The sequence below is a fragment of the Aptenodytes forsteri genome, unplaced genomic scaffold (assembly GCF_000699145.1).
Source record: "Aptenodytes forsteri isolate BGI_AS27 unplaced genomic scaffold, ASM69914v1 Scaffold52, whole genome shotgun sequence".
Taxonomy (NCBI): Eukaryota; Metazoa; Chordata; class Aves; order Sphenisciformes; family Spheniscidae; genus Aptenodytes; species Aptenodytes forsteri.
In genome coordinates, this window is record NW_008795434.1 from 736,732 (window position 1) to 760,643 (window position 23,912).

A 23,912-nucleotide genomic window follows, 5' to 3' on the forward strand; every position below is an offset into this window, starting at 1 on the left:
AAAAGTCTGTCCCCATCTTTCTTATAAGCCCCCTTTAAGTACTGACAGGCTGCAAGAAGGTCTCCCCGGAGCCTTCTCTTCTCCAGGCTGAACAACCCCAACTCTCTCAGCCTTTCTCCATAGCAGAGGTGTTCCATCCCCCTGATCATTTTCGTGACCCTCCTCTGGACCCGCTCCAACAGGTCCGTGTCTTTCCTATGCTGAGGGCTCCAGAGCTGGACGCAGCACTGCAGGGGGGGTCTCACCAGAGCTTATTAAACAGCTTATTAGTCAAGTGACCTATTATATTTATTATCCAGACAGGCACAGATATCGAACGTTAACAATAATGAGCCGGAAAGGGTTTTGTTTGGTTCTCACACTTACTAACTAATTTCATTCAACCACTGAAGTATGCTCCGTGACAGACACATCTGCCCTTATTTTGCACAGTATATCGGTACAGCAAACGCAATGAATGAACTTCCAACTTCCCTGGAAGCAGTTGCTTTTCTGATTGAACTCCCCCGTCATCCTCCAAATGAAAAGCAAAATGTGGCAGCTCTAGCAGACAGCAGATTAAGTCTCCTTGAGCGTGGCCGGTCGCAGGAGGAGTATTACCCAAGTTACCTAGTAATAAATACACAGCATTTGTAATATCTGGCTACGATTCATGTTGCCACAAACGCACGGGGGCTGTTGTGCCAACATTCATCTCTGCCTTTCAACAGGAACAGCTCAGAGACCAGAGAAATTATTTTCAAGAAACGCCTTTTCGTCGCACCACAAAGGTTACCGGTGCTTTTCACCCAATTCAAAGAGACGAAGCCCTCTAGGTCAGGCTCTTCAAAGTCTTTTTTCAACCCTGAAATAGGCGTACATCTCATTTTGGAAAGCTGCAAGGAAAAATTGGTTATAACCAGAACACGACCAACATCACTTTCAGATCAGCGATTACTTTGATTAGTCACTTGCTCTGTTAAAAGCTTCACCGGAGAATTCAGACACCTAATAGTCAACTTCAGGATACGAAAATTATTTACCAGCTAGACTTATTCCTAACCTCTGAAAGGACCAGAAAGGTTTCCCTAGTCAAAGGCTTACTTATCACATGCATCTTGACTATATGAACTTTAAAACTCTATTCTGCGACCTGGGTTAAAAATTAGATTACATGCAAACAGGAAGGCGAGCCAGGAAATAGCTCAGTTCTGGTTCAGGCTCATCAGTGACTGGAGTTGTTCAGGTTCAGCTCCTGATCAAAGGGCAAGAAAAATGGTCCTGTCTTTTTAGAAAGAAAGAAAAAAAAAAAAATCATTCCCAAAACCAATATTCGGTTCAGTTTTAACTCCCTGTTTGTGATTTTATTTTTATTTTTAAGTCCATAGTAACCTTGTGATATTTGCACAGACATTTCTTGTTCAGTAAAGACCGTGAGCTTGGCTCACATGAGCACGCGCAGCCTGCTCTAACCTTCTGGTGTGAGCTTAGTGCTAGGTAATATTTAGACACCCTTCAGTCCACGTTATTTAAAGCTGTGGGAAGTACCTTCTTGCACTCTTAAGTCCTTTCTCATTCCTTTCATCTCTTCATACTTTTAGCGCATGTGCGTAGAGCCTACATTCCCCTCATTCTTGCTAGAATTTTATCTGGGAGGGTTATAAGCAGGTTCTGAAATCCTAAAGAGAGATTTGGCAAAAATATTCACATCAAGCCGTGGCTGTTCTTCCCACCGCAAGCCTGCGCTCTTTGCAGCGCTGCAAATCTTTCTTTTCCCTGTATGCTGAAATAATTTGATACTGAAACCCTACCACTCTTCTAGAGCTTGCCCAAAATCCCCAATTCCAATTTATTCCCCATTACCACCCGAATATTTTCTAAAGTCCTGGTGATATTCCTAGAAAAATCGAGCGCACCACCAGCAAATGCAATTTCACGCAACAAGTCCTGTCATGCCTTCAACCAGGGACTTTTTCTCTGCTACAGCTCTCCTCGTAGTGCCTTCTCGGACGGCGCGGAGCGGGCGCGCTGCCCTTCGGCAACATGAGAATGGGTGCGGGAGTCTCCCTGGGGATGTCCTGAGCTGGAAAGAAGGAGATATGGTCCCCTCCTGCACTTCAGCAGAAGGGAACACAGGATAATGAGGATTGCAGCACAGTTCAAGGAGAAGGCGTAACTGCATGTGACCATTTCCAGCCTGCTCATCACCGACACGAATGCCCTCTAAATTATACTCCCTGCCATCATTTGCCGCTAATCAGGCTCCACCAGACAGATCAGCGTGCAAGCGGAACACAAACGAGGTCTGAAATGGATGTCTGAAGTCAGGCTTCCCCCCCCTCACCCCCAGCAAAAGAAAGTAATGCTGGTTCCCTGTTTGCAAAACAGTCTGTAAACAAGATTTCGGTTTCATTAGCAGAGTGACGAAAACCCCCAGCCACAGGGCAGAGGCGACACGTGGCGAAGAGGCCATAAACCTCCAGCAGCGTCAGGAACGGTCGCAGCTCTGCAAAGAGGCAGCTCGTCACCGACTCTACAGAAAAAGGAGTTTCTAAAGCAATATTTGATGGGTGCAGCAGAGGAGGATCGCTGCCCCTCTTCCGATTGCCGAGTTTTTTGCTTGCCTTTCCAGCCAGGCCGCGCTGCCTTCCCCCTGCAGACGCTCCCTACCCACAGCTTACCACGAGGGCTTCCTGTGCTGCCTTCAAGCGCTTGAATTCACACGAGCTGAAAAAAGGCGAAGTTATAAGATGACAGCAGCTTACTCTAGATGCTGTGTGGAGGGAGCCGTCACGGGTTGCTAAATATACACATAAACTGCAGCCGATTCAAAGCGCTTCTCGATGGTTTTTACACTGGAGCAGGCAGCAAGCGGGGTGCACGGCTAGCAGCACCCAGCCAGCCAGGCTTTGGAGAAGATCCCTCCTCTGCTTTCCACGTTTCCTCACCCAAAATGCTGGGGTTTCCCCGCTGTCTAAGAAAGCTGGACTTTAAATTACTCCGGCAGAAAGAGGCAATTAAAGTGTCTGCAGCCTTAGAGACTGACTGTGCACAACGGCAGCAGGGCGCGGAAAGGACAGGACTGATTTGGTGCTCGCAGCAGCCTGATCCGTTAGATCCCCTAACGGTTTTAATTTAATTTATTCCCCCTTACCACCCTAATATTTCCTAAAGTCACGGTGATATTCCCAGGAAAAAAAATCTGTTAGATCCCCTTAGAGATCATTCCTCCTCCACGAAAACCAGAGATGCACCCCTTTGCTTGGCAATGCTCATAGCTTTGGCTAGCGATAGAGAAGTTTTAGCACAGCAAGCTTTACCTGCATCCCCTGCACTCTCCAGGTAGTTACTCAGAGCATACCCTGAAATTATATTCAAAACTAACACTTTAGTCTGAACGAATACAGCCAAATTCTTCAGGGAATACCCATCTGAAATCCCTGGGGTATCAACAAAGAGCTGGGGCAGAGCTGAAATGCCGTACGACACCGTCCTCGCGTGCAGGCACAGCATCGTCTGCAGAGGGACTGCGTGCGCGCTCATCCGCTTCAGCGCAAAGGCAGCCGGAGCAGCTCCCGCTGCATCCGTCAGCGCTACAAACGGACCAAGCTAAGATATGAAGCCTTCTGAAGATATGACCTCGCCTGAGCGAAGCTGAGAGACGGCGGTACTCAGAGAGCCGTGAAGAACTAGAGGGGAAGGGGGGAAATAATTTTCCCTTGATATTCTGCTTAGTGCAGCAGCGGGTGACTCACCGCCCTTGCAGAGGAGCAATGGGGGATTGCAGCCAACACCTCCTCCCTCCTGTGCACAACCGGCTGTGCAGACAACGGCTGCAGGAACGTGGAGGAGCTTCCCTCTCCAGCCACTCCTGCAGGTGCAGAACCTGAAACCACACGCAAGATACGGAGCCTGCGGGGAGGATGCTGTGCCTCCTCGGGAGCAAAGGGTTGTAGAAAGGCAGGTCCCATTACCGTGATCATTTATTGATACGGAGACGGCCTCTCAAACACGCAACTTACCTTACAGCTCCATGTTTTACCGCTGCCCCATCTCCCTCCTCTTTCTTCTCTGCCCTTACCGGTTTTATCCGATCCCTCAGGGCTTTGACACAGCAGCGATGTCTTCGGGTTCTCCACTTTGCTCCCAATTTTTGTCTTAAGATCTGCCCCTTCATCATCCTCTTCAAGTATTTCTGTTCAACAGTTGCGTCACAGCTTTCATTTCTTAACTCGGGAAAGGAAGTATTCCTCCCCAAAACAGCATTTGCCCTAACTACCGGTTCGTCCTTCAAGTGTTTTAATGTGTTTCCCTTTGCTTGTTGGTGGTCACTTCCCCACAGGTGCGCAGCAGCAATTCAACTCTCACTACTTTTCGGTTCAACTTCATTTTCTCACATTTGAAACCTTAATGCCACAAAGGGAGCCAAAAATAACCCCTCTGCCGTTCCACTCTCGCTCTAGCGATTCCTCTTTTCAAGGCACCCTGTGGCAAGGTGTTTATTATTAGCTGTAAGTCATAAGATCGGAGACACACACAAGTCTACAAGACTGTTCACCAACTGCCTGCAAACAAAGTCACTCCCATCCTTCACCCTCTGGAAGGAGACACTCCAAAGATAAACTCCCAACATTAAAAAGCTGGCTCGCTTGTCATCTCCTACCTATTTTAATTCGCAGACGTCGCAACCGGCAACCCTTCGCTTGTAGCTACCTACATGAAGACTTCTGTTCCACTGACTCCTACTCTTCACAAAGAGGTCTGAGATGAAAAGAGTCTAATCCACTGCCTGTTCAAGGTATAAATCCACGAAGATTTGCATCAGGTTATTCAAAGAAGGGTGTCAGCTGCCTCTCTGCAACACCCACAAGGCCCGCAGCAAGCTTTACATGGGATCAGTGAACAGCTTGCGATCCTAGCTGAACCTATGTGGGGAACTGGATGATGTCTGCAAGGTTCGGAACCTGGGTCCTGCAAACTTGGGATGTAAACCACGTTATTCGGTCAGCATTAATCGCATTAGTTTCCTTTCCTCCTAGCCAGCACCAGGCAGAGAGAAGAACACATCTGACAGTTCAATATTCAGAGATGGACAGTAACAACTTGGTAAAAACACTCTGTAAGCACAGCCAAGCATTTACACGTACCACGAGGTCAGTGAAGACGACGACTTCTGGGTCATTACTAGGGAGATGAGTCCATCTCCTGTCACCGCCCACAACCTACAGTCCTGCCAGGCAGAAGTTTTATTTCCCTGCTGAAGAACAACCGGATTTTATTGAGCTCCCATTGCAAAATGTCAGGCTCCTCCAGCGTTTTGAGGAAAGCACCAGATTTCATGTTCGACCACTTCCCGAACTTCAGGCAGGTTGTATCACAAAGGAGGGGCAAGCCTTGATAATCGGCAGAGAGGAATGCGGTCGCGGAAGGCGTTTCTATCATCTCCTCTCCCGGCGTGCAGCCAAACTTTGCATATGAAATTACAAAGCGTGAGGCTTATTTTTCCTCCAAGTAAAGCGAACTGTCCTACCCATCATGTGCTGCCCTGCGTGTGGAGCAGGTCCCGGCTACCTGCGAGAAGGATCTGCTCCGGGGAATACAACATTTTGAGGAATATGAAACTTTCCTCTGGGCTTTAGCGCATTACCATGATTTTTCCTTGCTGGCAGGAGCCTGCCCAGCTATTTGGTGCCTTCCACTGTAATAACAAGGGAAGCGGCTCACTTTGCATCGCATTCAAAGATTGAAGGCCAAAAGGGGTGTTTAAATCACCTCACCTGACTTTTAAAATGCCGCTGATCTGGGAAGTCTCAGCCAGTTACCCCTACACTGCGGCAATCCACATCCAAGTAAAGCATCTTTTCCAAGAAAAGGGAAAGGACACAACCTTATCCTGAAGACAGCAGGTGGAGGCGGCACTCCTTTCTTTAACGGCTTCACTTAAAGCCCATACGATGCTATAGCTTACTTCCAGTTGTTGGTTCCTGCCATCACTCGCTTCCAAAAAGCATTTTGTACCCGATACGTTTAAAGGGTGCAAACACTTGTGCATTATGATGGAGGACGCTTCTCATATCTTTTTGATAAGCCACCAGATTAACGTGGCGCACTCTTCCTACCGCCGCCCCACGGCTGACTTTTTAAGATGTCTCCAAATGCCCACACTGGGCCACATGAACCAGGGCAACACGGAGGGGACACCATCCCTCACCTGATACGTGAACCCAAGAACCAGCATCCTTCTCAACGCTGCTGGTTTCCCGGAGATGAACCCATTTTGTGGATAAGCCCTGTGTTTTCCCCAGACGGGTGTACATCCGCGTGCCCTGCAAGCCCTTTTTGCTCAAAAGGGCTCATACTTAATAGAAACAGATGACAATTGCTGCTCGGACCTCACCAGCCTTCCAGACTTTGAGTCAGCTGTCATTAAGCCAGCAGAAAACGTACACCTATTTCCAAATGACTAATGCAAATACTGGGTGCACAGGCCCCAAAAAGCAACGCTTCTGCCAGATGACGATTCCTCGTTGACAGCTATTAAGCTATCGGTTACCCATTTCAGAGCTGTAATTTTTAACCAGCATGTTGTGCAACACTAACCCTTCACTAAATCAAATTTACATTACAAAAATGACACTCCCTTTTTCTCGCTCCGTTGAAAGAACTGCAAATCAGGCTTTTCGTCATTCTGCTCCACACCGACGGCAGTCGAACTGGCTTCACCCAAGTTACCCCTCTTGCCTTTATTTTTAAGTAGTGGTGTTTTATGAGCACTTTTCCAGTCCTTTGGAATTTATCCACTATTCAGAAAAGATTTAAATCAAAACACAGCAGGCTAACAATCTCTTCGGCTGATTATTTTAGGATTCCTAGGTGCAAATTACCTACAACTGCTGATTTTAAGTGTTTTTGCTAGATGTCTAATATTCTCTCACCACCGTTGGTCTGGAAAGCAGCTCATCATTCCCATAGGACACAAGTGTGTTGCTTAACTCCTTCCCAAATATACTTTATAAATTGAACCTTATATTTGTTTCCTTCTCTCCACAGTCTTTTAAAAATTTCTGTCCGAAGAATTGCTTCCCCCTCTAATCAGGGTTGGCCTTTACCCAAAGTTACAATAACGAAATTGCCATGTTTTGATATCTGCCTAAATCTTCCCACTTGCATTTCCATTCCTCCCCAGCCTTAGCAGAGCTGCTTTTTCAAATCCCCCAGGCTACTCAGTTGGCCCTGCGTGCCCGTATTAAATGCAACCCAGCCAAGGCTAGCCATCCCCTGGCAACCCCTAAAAGTCAACAAAATGACCCGACAGCTTCTCCTCTTCCCAGGAACTAATACCGACTTATTTTCCTTGGGGATTGACCAGAATACTAAAGATCTCCTTATCTTTCATTTAAGGCTTAGAGGATCGTCACGTTACCAGTCAAGTGCTTCTTTGGCACAAATAACTGTCTCTTTTTGAGGAGTTAAAAAGAGGTCAGTGCTGGAACAAAGCAAGTTTGATCTCTCGAGCTATTCTCTGCCAGCCAAGCTGTAGCTGCTCCTATTCCCGCTTACTGGCTGCTGAGAACCAGCCCCGGGGAGCCCGTGCAAGGCAAAGTGCTAGCGTTCGAATCAGCAAGAGCAGCAGCCCATACAACAGCCCGTCCTCGTATCTCTGACAACTGGGAAGCTCCCAGGTCATATAGTCTGATTTTCTGCACAACAAGCAGACAGCTTCATCCAGGCAACGAGCATTCATCTTGTCTGGTGGTTACGTTCACCATTTTCCTTGGCATTTCTTTGTACTGAAGCACACGTGGCGGTCAGGTCAGCTAGGAGGTGAGGACAGAGTTGCGGTGCCTTGGTCCGAGCGTGGCACGTACCAGTACTTTTTGCTTCCCGCTTGGCCAAGATTGAAGCTTAGATGTCCTTGAAGCCTGGCAAGGCACGGCTGTGCAGCCCTGCTCTCACCTCGCTGCTCTTTCGAGACGTTTAACGCCAGAATGCAAAAAGCTAAGTCATGAAATGCCACCGAGTAGCTAAAGGTTTCAATTAGCAATAAAGCATATTTTAAAAGCAATAGAGTTTCAATTCTTTAAGTAGCCAAAAAAAGGATCTAATAATAAAATATTACAGCAAAAAGTTCTGAACACAGAAACGTCATTAACGTATACTCAGTACCCGAGATCCACTGATATTTTTCAAAAGCTGTTTGGAAGCCATTTGCTCATAGCAACCCTTGCGGTAACTGTATAAAAACATGATTTTTAAGAGCCGGAGCTTCTGTGTCCCTGCTGCTTATTCCTTATTGAAGTCCTAATCCTGGTTCAGTCATAGCTGGTTACTATGGAAATGGTTAAATCAGAGCCCGAACAGTCTGACTTCCCATAAGAAACAAACACAAGGAACAAAACTGCCTCTGAAAATTAAACACCTTGGTTTACGTCCACGCCTCCGAAAAACAACCTCACATTTCCAAAAGGAAAGGTATTTTTAATACTATCCTTTTTTAATAATTGTGTTGTTTATATAGTAAACAAGCACAACTATTTCTTCCCTTCAAATAACCCAAAATGACTCCCAAGTGGCTGTGGTTTGCTGGTTTAAATATACCTATTATCATGATCTCAGAACCTGCGTGTTTGCGTTGCAAACACTGCTGCTAAACAGCAAAGACCGGAGAACCTTTCTGGCAGCAAGTTGCTGTCCCCCGGTGAAGTTAGTGGCACAGATATTCCCCTGAGATCAGAACTACAAACTTTTTGTTGGTGAAACTGCATATGTGAAAACACATGAGTTTCAATTAGACAGAGAAAGTTTGAGGGGGAAGAAATAGGCACTTCTGAGCAGGAAGAACAAGACATTTCAAAGCCAGAACACTTTTTCAGGCAACGAAGAGCTAGAAAAGCCACGGATAAGCTTCTCCATCCCAATACAGTAGAAACATCACCAACTCCTTTCCATGCAGGACACTGCCAAAGCAAAATCTAAGCTACACAGAACAAGAGCATTGGGGGAAGCTGGCTGAACCCCTGCACACATGTAATCCACCGGTTCCCTCTAATAAGCTCTGCCCAACAGACTAACGAAGAACACCGTTGCGTGCCAAACTTCCTTGGCATCACCCATTTCAGACAAATTCTTACCATTCTTCTCCAGGCCCTGAATAAGTTTAAGATTACATTTCATTCTCCGTGAGATTTTTCACGACACTGATCCGATCAGGTCATTGCACTTCGCATCAAGCGCGAGATGCTGCTCCAACGTCGTTACCAAATCTGTTAACGACGGACACGTGCATGCATTGGCGTCGCTCACGTTAGGTGGTTATTAGAGGTGCTCGTGATGGTTGTTAGAGGTGCACTGCCCTCAAATCTGGTGCGTATGACAAGTCCTCTCCCAACCCCAAGCATCTCTAGTAATCCCCTGTTAATGCCAAACGTTAGCACGAAGCTTTCCTTCCCATGAACTCACCCTCCGCAGCACAGCCACAGCACGCTGCTAAGAAATGGCACTGCAACCCCTGGGTGGGAGGCAGCGGGGAGCCCCACCGCGCTGGCAGGGAAAGGCTCGCACGTTGAAGGAGAACGGATGGAACTCACCCTGCAGCAAAGCCACAGCACGCTGCTAAGAAATGGCACTGCAACCCCTGGGTGGGAGGCAGCGGGGAGCCCCACCGCGCTGGCAGGGAAAGGCTCGCACGTTGAAGGAGAACGGATGGAGCTGCCGATTTGCAAAAGCATCAAATAATTAACATCTGAGAGGTAAAGCGGTGCTTTTCTGGGGTCTGAGTCTAAAATCGTTCCTCCAGAGGAAATACGCACAACCAGAGCTGCTGCCTTAAATGGAGCAAATGCCCATTAGGGACCACTTAACTCCTAGTCTGCAAAGATGCAGGAGGACCGTCCGTCCTTGAAACGGCAGGGCAAATGGGTTTGAAGACGGGCAGTAAGGCATTGCTCCCTAACACGCGCTAACACGAGTAACCGGTATCAGGGACGGAAAGTTTTATGGGTTTTGCAGGCTGCGTTCAGAGCCCTGACACATTTGAGAAGAGACGGCCAGCCCTTCTGAAAAAGCGGTGCTGGCAGCAGGCAGAGCAGACCATTACAGCTTGTTCTACCAAGGACAAAACTTCTTTATTTGAGCTTGACAGGTTAATGTGCTTGCAAGAGTCATCCCATCCTCCAATAAAAGCTGTTGATTTACAGGACGCAAGACTCAGGAATCAGCTGAACCTCGACCAAAAAAAGGGGTTTTAACTCAAGAATTAATTCTGCCTGTGCCAGAGAAACAGCGTGCCCATTTTAACCCCCATCACATCTTCTCCACTAAGTCACATAACTCCTTTCTTCTATCCAGGAAAAAAAAAATGAAACTTTAAAAAACCACCTGCTAGTCATATTCAAGCCAAGAAGCCACCACTGCCTTTAGCTGACAGGGACAATGTTCCAGTTATCTTCTTGTTCTCCTCTGGGGTGGGAGGGAAGAGAAGGCCAGGCTGGCTTGGTTGATTTTAGAGGCATTTCAGTGAGTTAATATGTCACCTCTGTTGCTCTCGGACAAAAGCAGAAACAAAACCAAATGCTACACATGGCCAGTTTCATTTCTCCAAAAAAGGGGGGGGGGGAAAAGGGGAGAGACTACAACCAGGTTTGTGTTTACACACCAAGACCTTGCTGAAACGTTAAAGGTTTGCTGTAGCCGAGAAGCTCCACGCGTGAATCCTCCCGATCCCACATTTATATTGGGGAAAAAAAAAAGTTAGATAAACTGCCCTGAGTTTCACAAATGTAAATCACAGCTCCGCATGCGCTAATTAAGCAGTGCCACTTGGGCGCAAGACAAACCTAACTCTGCATTTTTGGAGCTGACGATGAACCTGTTTTCTGGAGGTCTCTTTTTCCTCTTCATAAATTAAACAAAAAAGCCCACTGAAAAGCGACGCCAGCCGGCCGCGCAGCAACACGGCCGCCGCTCCCCAGCTACCCTGCCGTGGATTTTTCCTTTGCTTTTTTGCATTTGACTTTGCTCTCCCAGGCAGAAAGATGCTGGGGAAACTTGCTTACTGATGGAGATCGCCAGGACCATCCCATCTTCGTTAGTATTATAAATTATTTGCTTGGAGGCTACGAGGGAACCAAACTTCAAGAGAAAATTCCTCTACAACTAACAGCAACCTTATGCTCATACAGCAAAAGGATGGCCCGGCAACACACAGCCACTCATTCAGACTTTTCACGACACACGTTATTTCAGCAACGAGATTTTAATTTCCCCATCCGTGAAATTGGGATGGTTCAAAACCACCCGAGAGGGATGCCGCGAGGCTAAATGAACACACGGGCCTGGCAAATAACTCAACGATTTCATAGATGGTGCAACCCAGGTATTTACAATCCAGCACCGAAGTAATTTGACGTCGCAGGGCGACACGGTGTTAGTAACTGCAGTTTCTCTCTTCTGTCATTCACACAAGGTCACGGCCACGGGGGACTCTCAAGACATGCACCAAACTGGCCGAGAACAAAACGCTTAATTGAAAAACAAAATAGCTCCTCGCAGAAATACGGACACAAAGCCTCCTTTGAACCTTTCCTTCCCCACACGCCTCGACCCTCCGCTGGGCTGGGGTGGGTGGCAGGAGAGGGGCAGTGCCGAGCCACCTACACCCACCACAAAGCATCAGCCGAGCCTCAGCTAACATGGCAGGACTGGGTTGAAAATTCAGTTCAGGGCCTCATGTATTTTGGAGAAGGAACAAATATTTTCACTCAAACTTCCTATCTTTAGTTCATCGAACGGGGCAATAACCAAGGTCTCTGCCCGGTGCTGGGACCCCTAGTCCTGACCTGCTTCAGACTTGTTTCACAGCAGAACAGCATAATACTCGCTTTTGCAGAGAGCCTGAAGCATACGGAAGAAGACAGAATAAAGTGCTCAAAAGCTGAGCTTTACATTATTTTTTTCCAAAAAGCACCAAATATGAGTGGTCCCCTACATTGGTGTGTCTCTATTTTTAATTTTCTTTTTTTTTTTTTAAAAAGAGTCTGACAACCTTTAGAAATGTTTAATTGTTCAGACACCACGTGAGATGCTGAAACCCCTGCAGCATCGTAGCAGCACACCAACAAGTCAGGAGATGGGAGCCAGCAGCGAACACGGCCTCGAGCAAACAGCGTGGAAATTTAGCGTGAGTATCCGACATGGAAAACGGGCAAAACAAAGTAGACAGCCAACGGGAGAGGGCACTGAGGGCTCTTCAACAAGAGGTCAGCAAGAACCTCGGTTACTTGTCTCATTGGGAAACTGCCTGGAGGAAGGCTGTATTCCCCAGCGCCGCAGGGGGAACTGCTGCAGGTACCTCCAGGGAAGAGCATCATGGTCTGAACGCTCACACGGTGATGTCCCCATCGGGAAGAGAAGCAGCGGTGCCTCACTGTATGGAGCGGGACGAGCTCAGACGTACCCACAAGGATGCACGCCACAGCTCCAACAAGCATGTTTTCCCGTAGTCGGGTCTAATTTCCACCTCTCTGCAACAGCTCTAAGGCAGGAAGGAGAAGGACGTTGTTCTGCGTGGGGAAAACAAGCCCTGCACGCTCCCTCGAAAAAAAGGCACGCGGCAAAATGCAGCTTTTGCCGGCCTTGGCTCCAAAGTCCTCGCATGGCCACAAACAAACAGAAATCAGATGGGAAGGGAGAAAGGCTCCTCTTCCACCCGCGTCAAAGCGTGAGACTGTGGGAGGGAACGAGCACATAGGGATTCCCAAAACCAAGCACAGCCTGATTAACGCTCAAATCGTGTGGAACAAAATGTTTTACTCGTCCATCTGCTCTACGACTGTGCTGAGTAATCCCGACCGCACAATATTTGATGCATTTTGCCAATGAAGTCAATTACGTCATTCTCTCACTGCCGTCTTTTGGAGGGGCGAGAGTTAGAGATTGAAAAGTTTTTGTGCCACTGTTACTAACTGCTGCTGGTTTCAGGACGGGAGGGATTCCTCCCGGCTTCCCCAGGTCTCAGCAGCTCTGCAGATCCCTGCCTGACTCGTAGCAGGTTGTCAGCCTCCGCGCTGCGCTTTATCCATCTGCAACCGATGGCAAGACCAGCCGCCCCTCGAGAGCTGGGGGTCCTGAGCCGTGCAAGAGCAATGCAGGTGGGTGCACTGAAGAAGAGCAACTTGGGGGGAGTCCAGCACCTCCCAAGGATGAACAGGAGCACTGCACTGCAGAGAGCGCTTGCTGGAAAACCTGTCTTGAGTGCCTTTCAAATTCATTAAATCAATTATCCCAAATGCCTCTGTGCCAGCTCCATGTGTTATTACTCAAAACAATCCCATCACACTCCATTATTTATACCTGGGGACTGGCTGTCACAGGCTTAAAAACAAATATATCTCACCTAGCTTCCCAGTTCGTCAGCCCCAGCCCTGGCTCGGTGAGAAGCCTCCTTTCAGGTTGGCCTCGCTGGCACTGCCATCCTGCAGCTTGTCCCCTGTCCCATCCAAGGTGGCCGTGCCAGAGCCCCCCTGCATCCCTGTCCTCCGTCCATCCCCACCAGCCGCACCTTCCCATCGCCGGCGCTCACCTCACCCAAACCACTTCAAGGACTTACCCTCCCACAAAAATTAAACCAAACCAACCAACCAAAAGGGAAAAAAAATAAGAATAAAAGCCAGTTAGCTTCCTGAACCAGTTCACGGCGGGGTCAAACACATGCCAGCACAGGCAGCTACAGGCAGGATGCGGCCGCAGTAGGATCAACTCGGATGGGTGTAAAAGGTTGTTAAACTCCAGCCTACAGCCGCAGTTTCACAGATGCACGAAAGTCGGCACTTAAAACAAAGGTCCGGCCGTCCTCCTCCCCACCCCTCCTGTTCCCGAGGTCTCCCTGTTAACCAGATCCAGGAATCGAAACAGGCAGAAACCAAGCATTTCCTTTTTCCTGCTGGGTTAGTTTTAACCTGGCTCAGTTTGTTTTAACCTCAGCTTACCGGAGGGAGGGCAGAGAGAGCAGCAAAAGCAGGACCACTTTCTTCCCCGGTAGCGTTGGCTTACGTCTGCATGGCAGCATCTTGGGAACTACAGACGAAGCAAAATACTTGTTATTTATTTGGCTCCCTTGCATAAAACCTGTCAAGCCGTGCGCGGAGGAGACAGCTGTGACTGTCACTGTTTCCAGTGATTATGGCAAGGAGCTGTGAACAAGCAGACATGAATTTGAGTCCTGACTATAACCACCAACTTTGCACATCCTTAAGGGAAACAAAGAGACCCACCTTCCTACAGAAGCGAGCATAGCTCCTTATTTCACGGGACTGTCATCAGCCATGCACAGACAAAACACTATTCACCTGCAAGCTTTTACTTCCCACCTTTTATTTATGTTGAGTACAGCACTGTTTTAAGTAATGATATATTGGCACTCCTCTACTCCCAGACCTTATTTCCCAGCCTTTCCTAACCACACTGTCACAAAGGGTTTCCAGAGCTTTAAAAAAAAAAAACAAAAAACAAAAAACAAACAAACGATATTTCACACAATCGGCTTCCAAGCCAGAGCTGCCCACAAGACAAACAAAATGAGTGTTCAAGAATATATTGCTTTTCAGGCTTTACTATCAACAGTTTTCCCTGCGGATACCAATCAAGCAACACAACGCCGGAGCCTGCCTGGCCAAGGACCTCGCTGCAGGCACCGAGAAACACCCGAGACCTCCAGCAAACTCCAGATCCAAACTAACGCCCCCTTGACCCCATCTTCCCCATCACTCCAGGGACGCCCAAGTCCCATCACCCCAGACCCCGGGGTACACCAAGACGGCCCTGGGGGACCCTCTTGTCTCAAAGTCAACAACGTTCATGGGGTGGCATCGTAGAGAAGCGCCTCAAGGAACGTTTCCCAAGGTTAGGTGACCGACCGCTCCTGGCCGCCCACTGCGCCTGTATTTGTGCCTTGCTGGTGGAAGCACAATCATTTTGTCTGCAGGCTTCCATCTCCAGCCATTTGAGCACCGCTGCGATAGTTTATTACTTTCCTAATAAAGCCTGAATAGAAACGAAGCCTTTGTAGCCCTAAGTGTGCGTTTTATTCTCGCTGTAATAACTTTACTACGCTCTGTTTCCCCAGCAACTGTTTTCTCAGCCGCTTGGTACTTTGCTTTCAGGAACGCAAGGCTGCTTTGCTCCACCAAAATAAAAACTAAGCAGAAAACACACGTCCGAGGAGGGCAGCGAGCCAAGCTGCCGTGCCACGCTCCGGCCTTCAGATGGAGAAACGGTTCGGCTGCTTCAGAGTCCGACAGCGTTTGCAGATTGACCGACTCTTCGGAACAGCCAGGAGAACGGGCAGAAAGGCTCCTCATCCGCGGCAACGGCAGGAAAACGGGGTGCAGAGCTACGCTGCAAAGGAAACGAGCAGCGCCATGACCTTCCTCCCCCTCCTACCTCTCTTGCCAGCACAGGCAGGCGTGGAGGAGCAGGGAAGCGGTCTGGCTGCAAAGCGAAAGCAACGTTAAACAAAAGCTTGGGCTGCGGCCAAAGCAATTTTTTCCGACGTGATGCACGACACAGCCGCCAAAGCTTTAGTGCCGGCGCGGGGATGCAGAGCGAAGGAGCAGGTGGGAGGCCCTTCCTCCCCGCACAAATACAGCCTAAAGGTGGTACAGCCTCGGTGGGAAGGCTCCTGCTTTTTTGGCTCATTCGAGGCTTTTTGGCCAACGGAGCAGGAGAAACAGCTATGCAGCTATTACACTCGTTAGGTTATCGCATTACGGAGGCTCGGTGCGGAGAAAGGCATCTCCCCTGCTCAGGTGAGCCCGCGCATCGGCACGGCAGCCGAGCAGGGGCTGAGCCGTGCCGCTCCAGCGTCTCCCCCCACCTCCCGCGCGATGATCTCCGCCTTGGTTTTGCTGACGGACACTTTTGGAAAATGAGCAGCATCTCCTTGAGCCACCAGATACTCTGTTTTAAAAGGAGAGGAATACTCTGGTCTTTCACTGGGAAATTACCTAGCAGTGGATCCTGTTATTTAGCTACAGCAATCAAACGCTGTCCCAGAATTTAACAGCAGCAAAGCCGAGTGCAAAAGGAAAAAGAAAGCCTGTGCCTCCAGAACGCGCCCGCACGACAAAGTCTGTCTATGATTGTAAATGCCAAATACTACTTCCACAGCAAAAACCTTTCTCCATACAACCGTTCCTCCCTAAATTACAGAAAAAGCGCTACACCACCCACTTTACAAGTGAAGAAAGCGAGGGAAGGCTGCAGGGAAGGCAAGGTGGAATCTGAATGCAGGAACTCACATATATATATGCACACTTATAAGGACAATACCGAAATACATGCCTACCACAAGCATTTCCACAGAAGCCAAGAGCACAACCATCTGCTCTACTCCCTTGGAAATTCAAACACTACAGACAAAGGACGCTTATTAAGCCTCTTTATACTTTGCCGTGCCAGTTTCACGGTATTTCAAAGCAGAGATCACGTTATTTGTCTTATTTATTATTCTCTCGTATTATTTTTTACACCTAGATACAACCAAACATTTTTGGAGGGCTCTCCTTAAGCTGATCCGACAGAGAACCTGAGCAGGCATCCACTTTTTGCCTCTTTTCAGTGCCACCAACACTCACCTTGGCACAAAATCCCCAGCAGTCCCAAGCAACCCGGATTTTTACAGCACAGGCAAGGATGTAACCTGGGGCCAGACACCAGTTTCTCCACGGACCCACGAGCATTCCTGTTGTTTACCTCTGTGCCTTGTTTCGCACAAAGCCGTGGGAATAACCCGAAGCTGCCACAGTTTCGGCACAAAGTCATCTGCGTCCCAAGAGACACAGGAACAACAGCAAAATTAAAGGAAGAGAAGAGTAGTATGCCTTGTCATAAGGGCTGCACAAGCTCAAACAATCTGCGTCCGCTGCAAGAAACGGGTGAAATGTGGATATTTACAGAATAGATTTTCTTATTTCAACTTGTCCCTAAGTTTTGGCAAACAACCTCTGCTCTCAGATGCCGCACATCGTCTTCACCACCAGCCCTGATTACACCTTCAAGGTGCTTTGCTGCCCTTCAGTGCCTCCCATCACGCTACTAAAGGTCACTTGATTTTTGCTCATTAACAACGTCCTTTGTAGCTGTCCTAAATCCACTCAGGAATGCGTTTGCTGCTTAGATCAGCTTTGGATCCCCGTTTCTGCACCACATTTGCAGCTTAAGGAGTGTGTCTGAAAGTTCACATATACGCTGCTTTTCCCTGTCGGCATTTGTATTTCAAGTTACTTTCTTCCAGACGAAAATACATTACCCTTGAAATGTTCGCGCTTTACACTAGACGATCTGAGGAGCGGGATGATATGCATTTGCTGTATTTATGGAACTAAGGGCATCGGGAAAACAAATGTCGAGCCCTAGTTAAAAAACAAAAAAGATGCTGTGAGTCGTCAAAGGAAATAGAAGCAAATCTGAATAAAGGAAAAGCTTTTAAAAGCTTCAAAAATAGAATCTGAAAGTGAATCAAGCACTTGCATGGGAGGAAAAGCTTCAAACTGACCTTTAACTACATTGCTCTTGTTCAACAAACACCTTCTTGAATTTAACCACAATGTACAAAGCCAAAGAGCTCAGGACCACGCTGGTGTTGCCTTCCCAGTAACATCATCATGCATTTCCTTCAAGAAGAGGAATTCCTGCAGTGAGCTGCTGTAGGTTCAGGCCCGCTTTCCTATGGATTTGACTCCTGGGTATGTTCTCCAAGGTTTAATAAAGCAGGAGCTCCAATCAAAACATTTTCCACACTTAAACTCCACAGCAAATCTCCCAAATCGGTTCCCTGATAGCTGGTAACAGCTGAGCTCACATGAATCTTTCAAGTAGGGTGGTAAAACAAAAAAAGTCTCCTTCTGCATCCAGCCTCTTTTCCTGAAGCTTGTAGGGGCCTCGTAGCTACAGAGTGCCCACCCTCCACCACTCCGGCATGAAACTGGTCAACGAGGCCAGCAGCTAGGGAGGAGACACAATCCCACCAGCCTTGCCTCCTTGGGAAGACAGGGTTTCTCTGTTAAAACACAAAAAGCTACCCGCAACAGGTAATTTAAATAACCTAAAGAACAAGTAGTTATAGAGACAAGTTTATCCGTTTGAAGGCTAAACAAGATTTCCCCAACGGAGAGCTTACACACCGTCCGTATCTCCCGTCGCTACCACAACTCATCCCCCTGGCTCCGCGTTAGCCTTTGGAGCTCCCACTCATTCGGCACGAGCGCGCTATCAGCGACGGATGAAAAGAGGCTTCGTGGCAGTTGTTATTTCCACGGAGCCCATTCAAAAGCTCCAGCAAAAAGGCAACCTAGACGGCACAGCTGGGACTACTGAGCGGTAGATTAAAGGAGCCAAGGTTTTAGCACTGTCTAGTTTGGGTTGAAAAGGAGCGCTTAATCTTTTTTTATGGGTACAGATGAAAAGAGAAAAATTATGTAAAAACCCTCTCTCCATTACCATGGCGATGCAGAAGTAAGTCAAGATTAATGAGCATCAGGAAAATCGGATCTCAAACTTTATGCTGGTTTCTCCTAGGAAAGTTAACCCTCCATTTACAAGACGCTCCCGACAGGGTTTATTATATCACAGCAGTTTCATACTAAAAAAGAAGGAAAACATCCGGCATGGTCTTTTCATTTTTGCCTCCAAGTGCCAACTTCTGCTGGGCTGTTCCGCTGGCGGTCTGGCAAGGGGGAGACAGTGCCTGCTGGTGACGGCAAAAAGCGGTATGAAAAAGAGGGTCTCTGTCAAGCTGGTTCTGCCTAAAGCATCTGCTTGTGCTAGCCCTGGCCTACGGAACAGCATCCCAAACATCCCGGGAGCTGCCCTGACAGGTCAGAAGCACGTGCGGTGGGTGAGGGACGGGGAGGGGCTAGCCACGCTGGGGAGGAAAGGATGTCATGCCTGCTGGTGACGGCAAAAAGCGGTATGAAAAAGAGGGTCTCTGTCAAGCTGGTTCTGCCTAAAGCATCTGCTTGTGCTAGCCCTGGCCTACGGAACAGCATCCCAAACATCCCGGGAGCTGCCCTGACAGGTCAGAAGCACGTGCGGTGGGTGAGGGACGGGGAGGGGCTAGCCACGCTGGGGAGGAAAGGATGTCAGGGCTCAAACGGGACTAGCGCCGAGGACTTCTGGTCCTCATCATGCCCATATTGCACCACAAGCTTCTCCCCCTTCCATTTAGTCAGTCCGATTTGCTTTACGTCTCCCCACGGGGTCATCCTTTCCCACTCTGCCACGTCTCCTTGCCACTTCGAGCACGCTGGCCCATCCTTCCTGAAGTGCTGAGCCTCAGACAGGACACAGCAGCCCCTCGAAGAGCCAAACGAAACAGAAAAGCATTGCTACACGTGTCTTCCTAGCACAGAGCTGCTCCATCAGATGAGTCCAACGCTGCCGGCTGCCCTTCCGTCTCCAACCTACTGCCATCCAAATCCTCCCCGCCACGTGGTGGACTTTGCTGCCTCTTCGTCTTTACAGGGGCCACAAGCTGTATTTTAGAAACAGTGGAAAAAAAATCACCCTGAAACCCTAGAAACTGGCAGGGAAAGGGCAGAGGTGGATCCAAAGCTCCTCTCAACGCTTCAGTTGCATTCAGCGTGTGACAGCCTGGCCCAGCACACCTTAAACCTCTCTGCTCGCAGTCTCACAAAGCCGAATTTGGGAAGTTTCCTCTGAACGCCCTCCTCTCCCTTGCCATCCAAATTAACCCAGCAGCGACGTGCCACAGCCCCGTCACGCCACCGGCAGCCATGGAGTATTTCCTCTCATTTCAATAGCAGCCACGCACGAGATTATTTCAACAGCTGGATCAAAGGAGCAGACCCAGGTTACAAGCAGCATCCGAGACGACAGTACCTCTACTCGGATATCTATTGCTAAAAATAAGTAGCTGTGGGAAAAGTACTTAGCTCCTTGCAAGAAAGATAACATAGGTACTTCTTTATTTCACTACTTCTTTGCTTCTCTGGTGCTATCCAGAGGAAAAGCCTATCAAATCCTTTACTAAATATACATACGCATATTTTTAACTAAAATAAAATTCCTCCCTCAGCCAAAAGCATTTGTGGATGACACACGCTATATTGGGATGCCTAAACCAACTAAAGGGCCCGTAGCCTTCCCCTCTCCCACCCTTTTTTACCAGCGCAGTTTTCCTTATCATGGATGGATCCTCAAATCAGCTTCGCTTTCACAGAGACCTCAATATTTTTAAGATGCAAGCTCCAATTTCCAAGGTGCTTACAGACGCATCGCAGGACGTGCCTGCTGGAAGAACTGACATCACCTGGTGATTTTAACCACGTTCGAAGCAAGGTAAACTTTGGTACACGCCGTACCCGAGAAAAGACTTCGTCTGCCTCCAAACCGGGCAGATGTGAATGCATCACAGAACCGGTTTCAAGGGCAACCTGCAGACAAGCATTTCATAAATACAAGTAACTACAGTTAATTATCAACTTGCTCAGCAGAAAGCTGTGGTTATGGGAATACGGCTTCTTGGGTATTAAGGAGAGGACTTGCAACAAAATTCAAGTTTTCAGATAGGCAGGGACAACGGCTCCCCTTAGACCGGCCAGCAGTGGTCAACAGAGCTATCTCGTGACTTCTTATCTAGGACAAGGACTTGCTTTCTGCTCCAAACACTGTTTTTAGACTGAACCCTCCATTAAGCAGAGCTCCCCAAAAGCTTCAGTCCGATCTGTAGCACAACGATTTTATAGTCGAGGTGGTGCAAGTGCTTTCAGCTTTTCACGGGAAGCGCCACGCCGCTGCACTCCTTTTTTTTAATCCGGAACATTGCAAAGCGCTATTGAAACTCAGCCCATAAGGTCTCCATCCTGAAAATACCTGTAGTTTTGCATATCTCACTGCTGGTCAAACTGCTCCAGCTTGCTCCGGCAAGCGCTTGCAGGACCTCGGTGCGTGCAAACATGGAGTCGCCTCCAGCCAGGTAGCTTTAAACAGATTCAGGAGACCTTGCCCTCCCACTTTGCTTCAAAATGCATAGGTAGGTATTAGTCAGGAACAGTTAAACTAAAGACACTAAATACAGTTGTGCTAAGCTAAAGCTTAAATTGAGCAGAAGTTTTTCTTCAGCTAAGAAAAAGTCTTCCTGAGAAAAGCAAACAGAACGTTTTAATCTGAATTTCAGCCATCAGGCACGGAAAAAAAAAAAGGCATAGCAGATAATCGGGGCTTTATCGCACGACACTGCAAGGATAAAGCCTCAGCGCCGTCATTAGTATCAGCACAAGGAGCCTTGGGCAAAGGGAGTGCTACGGACCAGTTCAACGCTCACGCAGCTTTTACCGTCCGTACTCAGCCATTTGACAAATAGAAGCCATACGAAGAATCCCGTTCTTCAGCCCTTACCCCCACAAACGCCTTCCTTTAGGAGAGGTCTGCAATACACGGCACAGTGTATTTAGGAGAAGGCTGTCCCCGCTTTCCCCCGCTGCAGGACCTCAGGAGCTGGAACCGTTTGCTACTTAAAACAAACAAACTAACAAAAAAAAAAAAACCAACACCTTAAACTTGAAAAGACCTACATCACTGCGTGACCTTTCACAAGGCTCCCTGCGAAAACTTGGTGGGGTTTTCCTGTTAACTGAACGTGGCGGTGAAAACATGAGCTAAGCGCCAGTTATACAAGTGACCAGCTCCAGAAAGACTTTTCTTAAATGGCGTGAGCTGGCAGAAAATGTGCACAGCCCCGTTAAAGACTACGGCAGTTCCCTGTGCGCCTCCTCTCCTCCAGCACAGCAGAAAGTACACGAAGGCCAATGGCATCCTGGCCTGTATCAGCAAGAGTGTGGCCAGCAGGAGCAGGGAAGGGATCGTGCCCCTGTACTCGGCCCTGGTGAGGCCGCACCTCGAACACTGTGTTCAGTTTTGGGCCCCTCACGACAAGAAGGACGTCAAGGTGCTGGAGCGTGTCCAGAGAAGGGCAACGAGGCTGGTGAGGGGTCTGGAGAACAAGTCTGATGAGGAGCGGCTGAGGGAACTGGGGTTGTTTAGCCTGGAGAAGAGGAGGCTGAGGGGAGACCTCATCGCTCTCTACAACCACCTGAAAGGAGGTTGTAGCGAGGTGGGGGTCGGTCTCTTCTCCCAAGGAACAAGCGACAGGACGAGAGGAAACGGCCTCAAGTTGTGCCAGGGGAGGTTTAGATTGGATGTGAGGAAAAATGTCTTTACTGAAAGAGTGGTGAAACATTGGACCAGGCTGCCCAGGGAAGTGGTGGAGTCCCCATCCCTGGAGGTATTTAAAAGACGAGTAGATGAGGCGCTGAGGGACATGGTTTAGTGGGCATGGTGGTGTTGGGTTGACGGTTGGACTCGATGATCTTGGAGGTCTTTTCCAACCTTAATGATTCTATGATTCCAAAGCTCACCTTCGAGGCTGCTCCCACCACCTTTTCACTTGCCCCTCCAATGGCTTCTGGATAACAGGATACTGTGGGGTTTTTTCAGATTCGCTTTCCTCAGTTTGAGATTTTTTTGGGGATATAAAACAGGGAGAGACGATCTTTCAATCCACAGGACTCTCAGAAACATAACAACGCTCATAGAAAGCAAAAAAAAACCATCCTGGCTGAGCCTGCACAGATCAAACTTATCCCAAGGAAGTAAAAATTGCCTCGAGTAATAACCTGACGCCCTGGTTGCTCGGAAGCACCAGGTGAAGCCTGAGCGGGTCAGACTAAAAGATGGGGTTCGGGCGTTTCAGCTACACGCCGGCAGTTCAAAGGCGAGCAGCCCTTTAGCTCTCCAGGCGCGAGAGAGCAGGCTGTGCAGCAACCCTCAGGGCTTGTAAGCTCCGCAAGCAACTGCTGCGAGATATTTTGATTTGATTTTTTTTTTTAGGGGGGAAAAAGAGCGGGGGGGGGAGAAAAGAGAGGAGAGGAAAGCTTGCAAACTAAGATTACAGTTACACAATTCAAAACCGTATTTTTTTGCCAGAACTGGAAGCAATATTCACTACGCCAACGAGTCAGAGTCCACAATTCGATTGCTTGCTACCGAAAGACAATTTTATTTAAATTCAGGAGGGAAATGGCCTCTCTGATACCGTACTTGAATGCCTCGACATTGCAAACTCCGCTGATGCCGAGGCCATACAGTGAGGCTGGGAATCCAACACCGGCTTGCACGCTATTTTAAGCGTATTTGTACAAGCAAGCGGTGACTGGCATTTCTCAAACGTAAATTAGGCCCGGAACTCAAACGCACATTATTGAGTAAAAACCCCATTTGCTGTCGACCAATAAAAGGCGGTGCAACAGGTCGGGTAAGGGCAGCAGAAAGCCCAAGATCGTCCGTTGAGTTTTCGTATCTCTGGGTATCGCCTCGCTTGTTTCCTCACTGACTGGGAGAAGACGAGCATCGCTTTCCCGCGAAAACTGAGCGCGTGGTGCCATTTGCGGAGAAGTCCTGAACTGAAGGAGGCTCCTTGTCGGATCTTAAGTACCCGTTCCCTAAACGGACAGAAACGCAGCAGAAAGCCCAGCACCTTCTCTCCTGCAAACCCCGGCAGCGGCTTTTCACAGCAGCAAGCGAGGAGCGGCAGGTCCCCTCTTCTTCTCTATCCCCCACACCCTCTGCCAGGGTTTGGGCTGTTGCAAGCACCAGAAAAGACTCGGGAAAGACCTGACGAGTTAGATGACAGCGTTTGCAGGTGAGATCGCTCACAGGAAAACCCAACAACGGCTGGCAGAAGGGTCGTAAAATCACGCCTAACTGAGCAATGAGACAACAGGTGAAATTCAGAGCCTGATGTAAAGCAACCCGCGTGGCAGGGGTGGGAATAATTCTGGCTACGCACGCGCAGGGAACGGGCTCCCGACAAGCTCGGCTGCTGGGGAAAGGTCTCGGCTGAGACCGATAGGACTGGA

At 48.6% G+C, this 23,912-nt stretch overlaps 1 protein-coding gene across 1 annotated transcript in view; it reads right to left on the minus strand.

The window, feature by feature from the left end:
• The window catches only part of CCDC12 (coiled-coil domain containing 12), a 44,704-nt gene extending 35,534 nt beyond the window's left edge, over positions 1–9,170 (minus strand). The window contains exon 1 of the mRNA XM_009281024.2: positions 9,111–9,170. Within this exon, the coding sequence (XP_009279299.1) occupies positions 9,111–9,113 (3 nt within the window). The 5' untranslated portion in view covers positions 9,114–9,170. The remainder of the gene's footprint in view (positions 1–9,110) is intronic.
• Between the last annotated feature and the right edge of the window lie 14,742 nt (positions 9,171–23,912).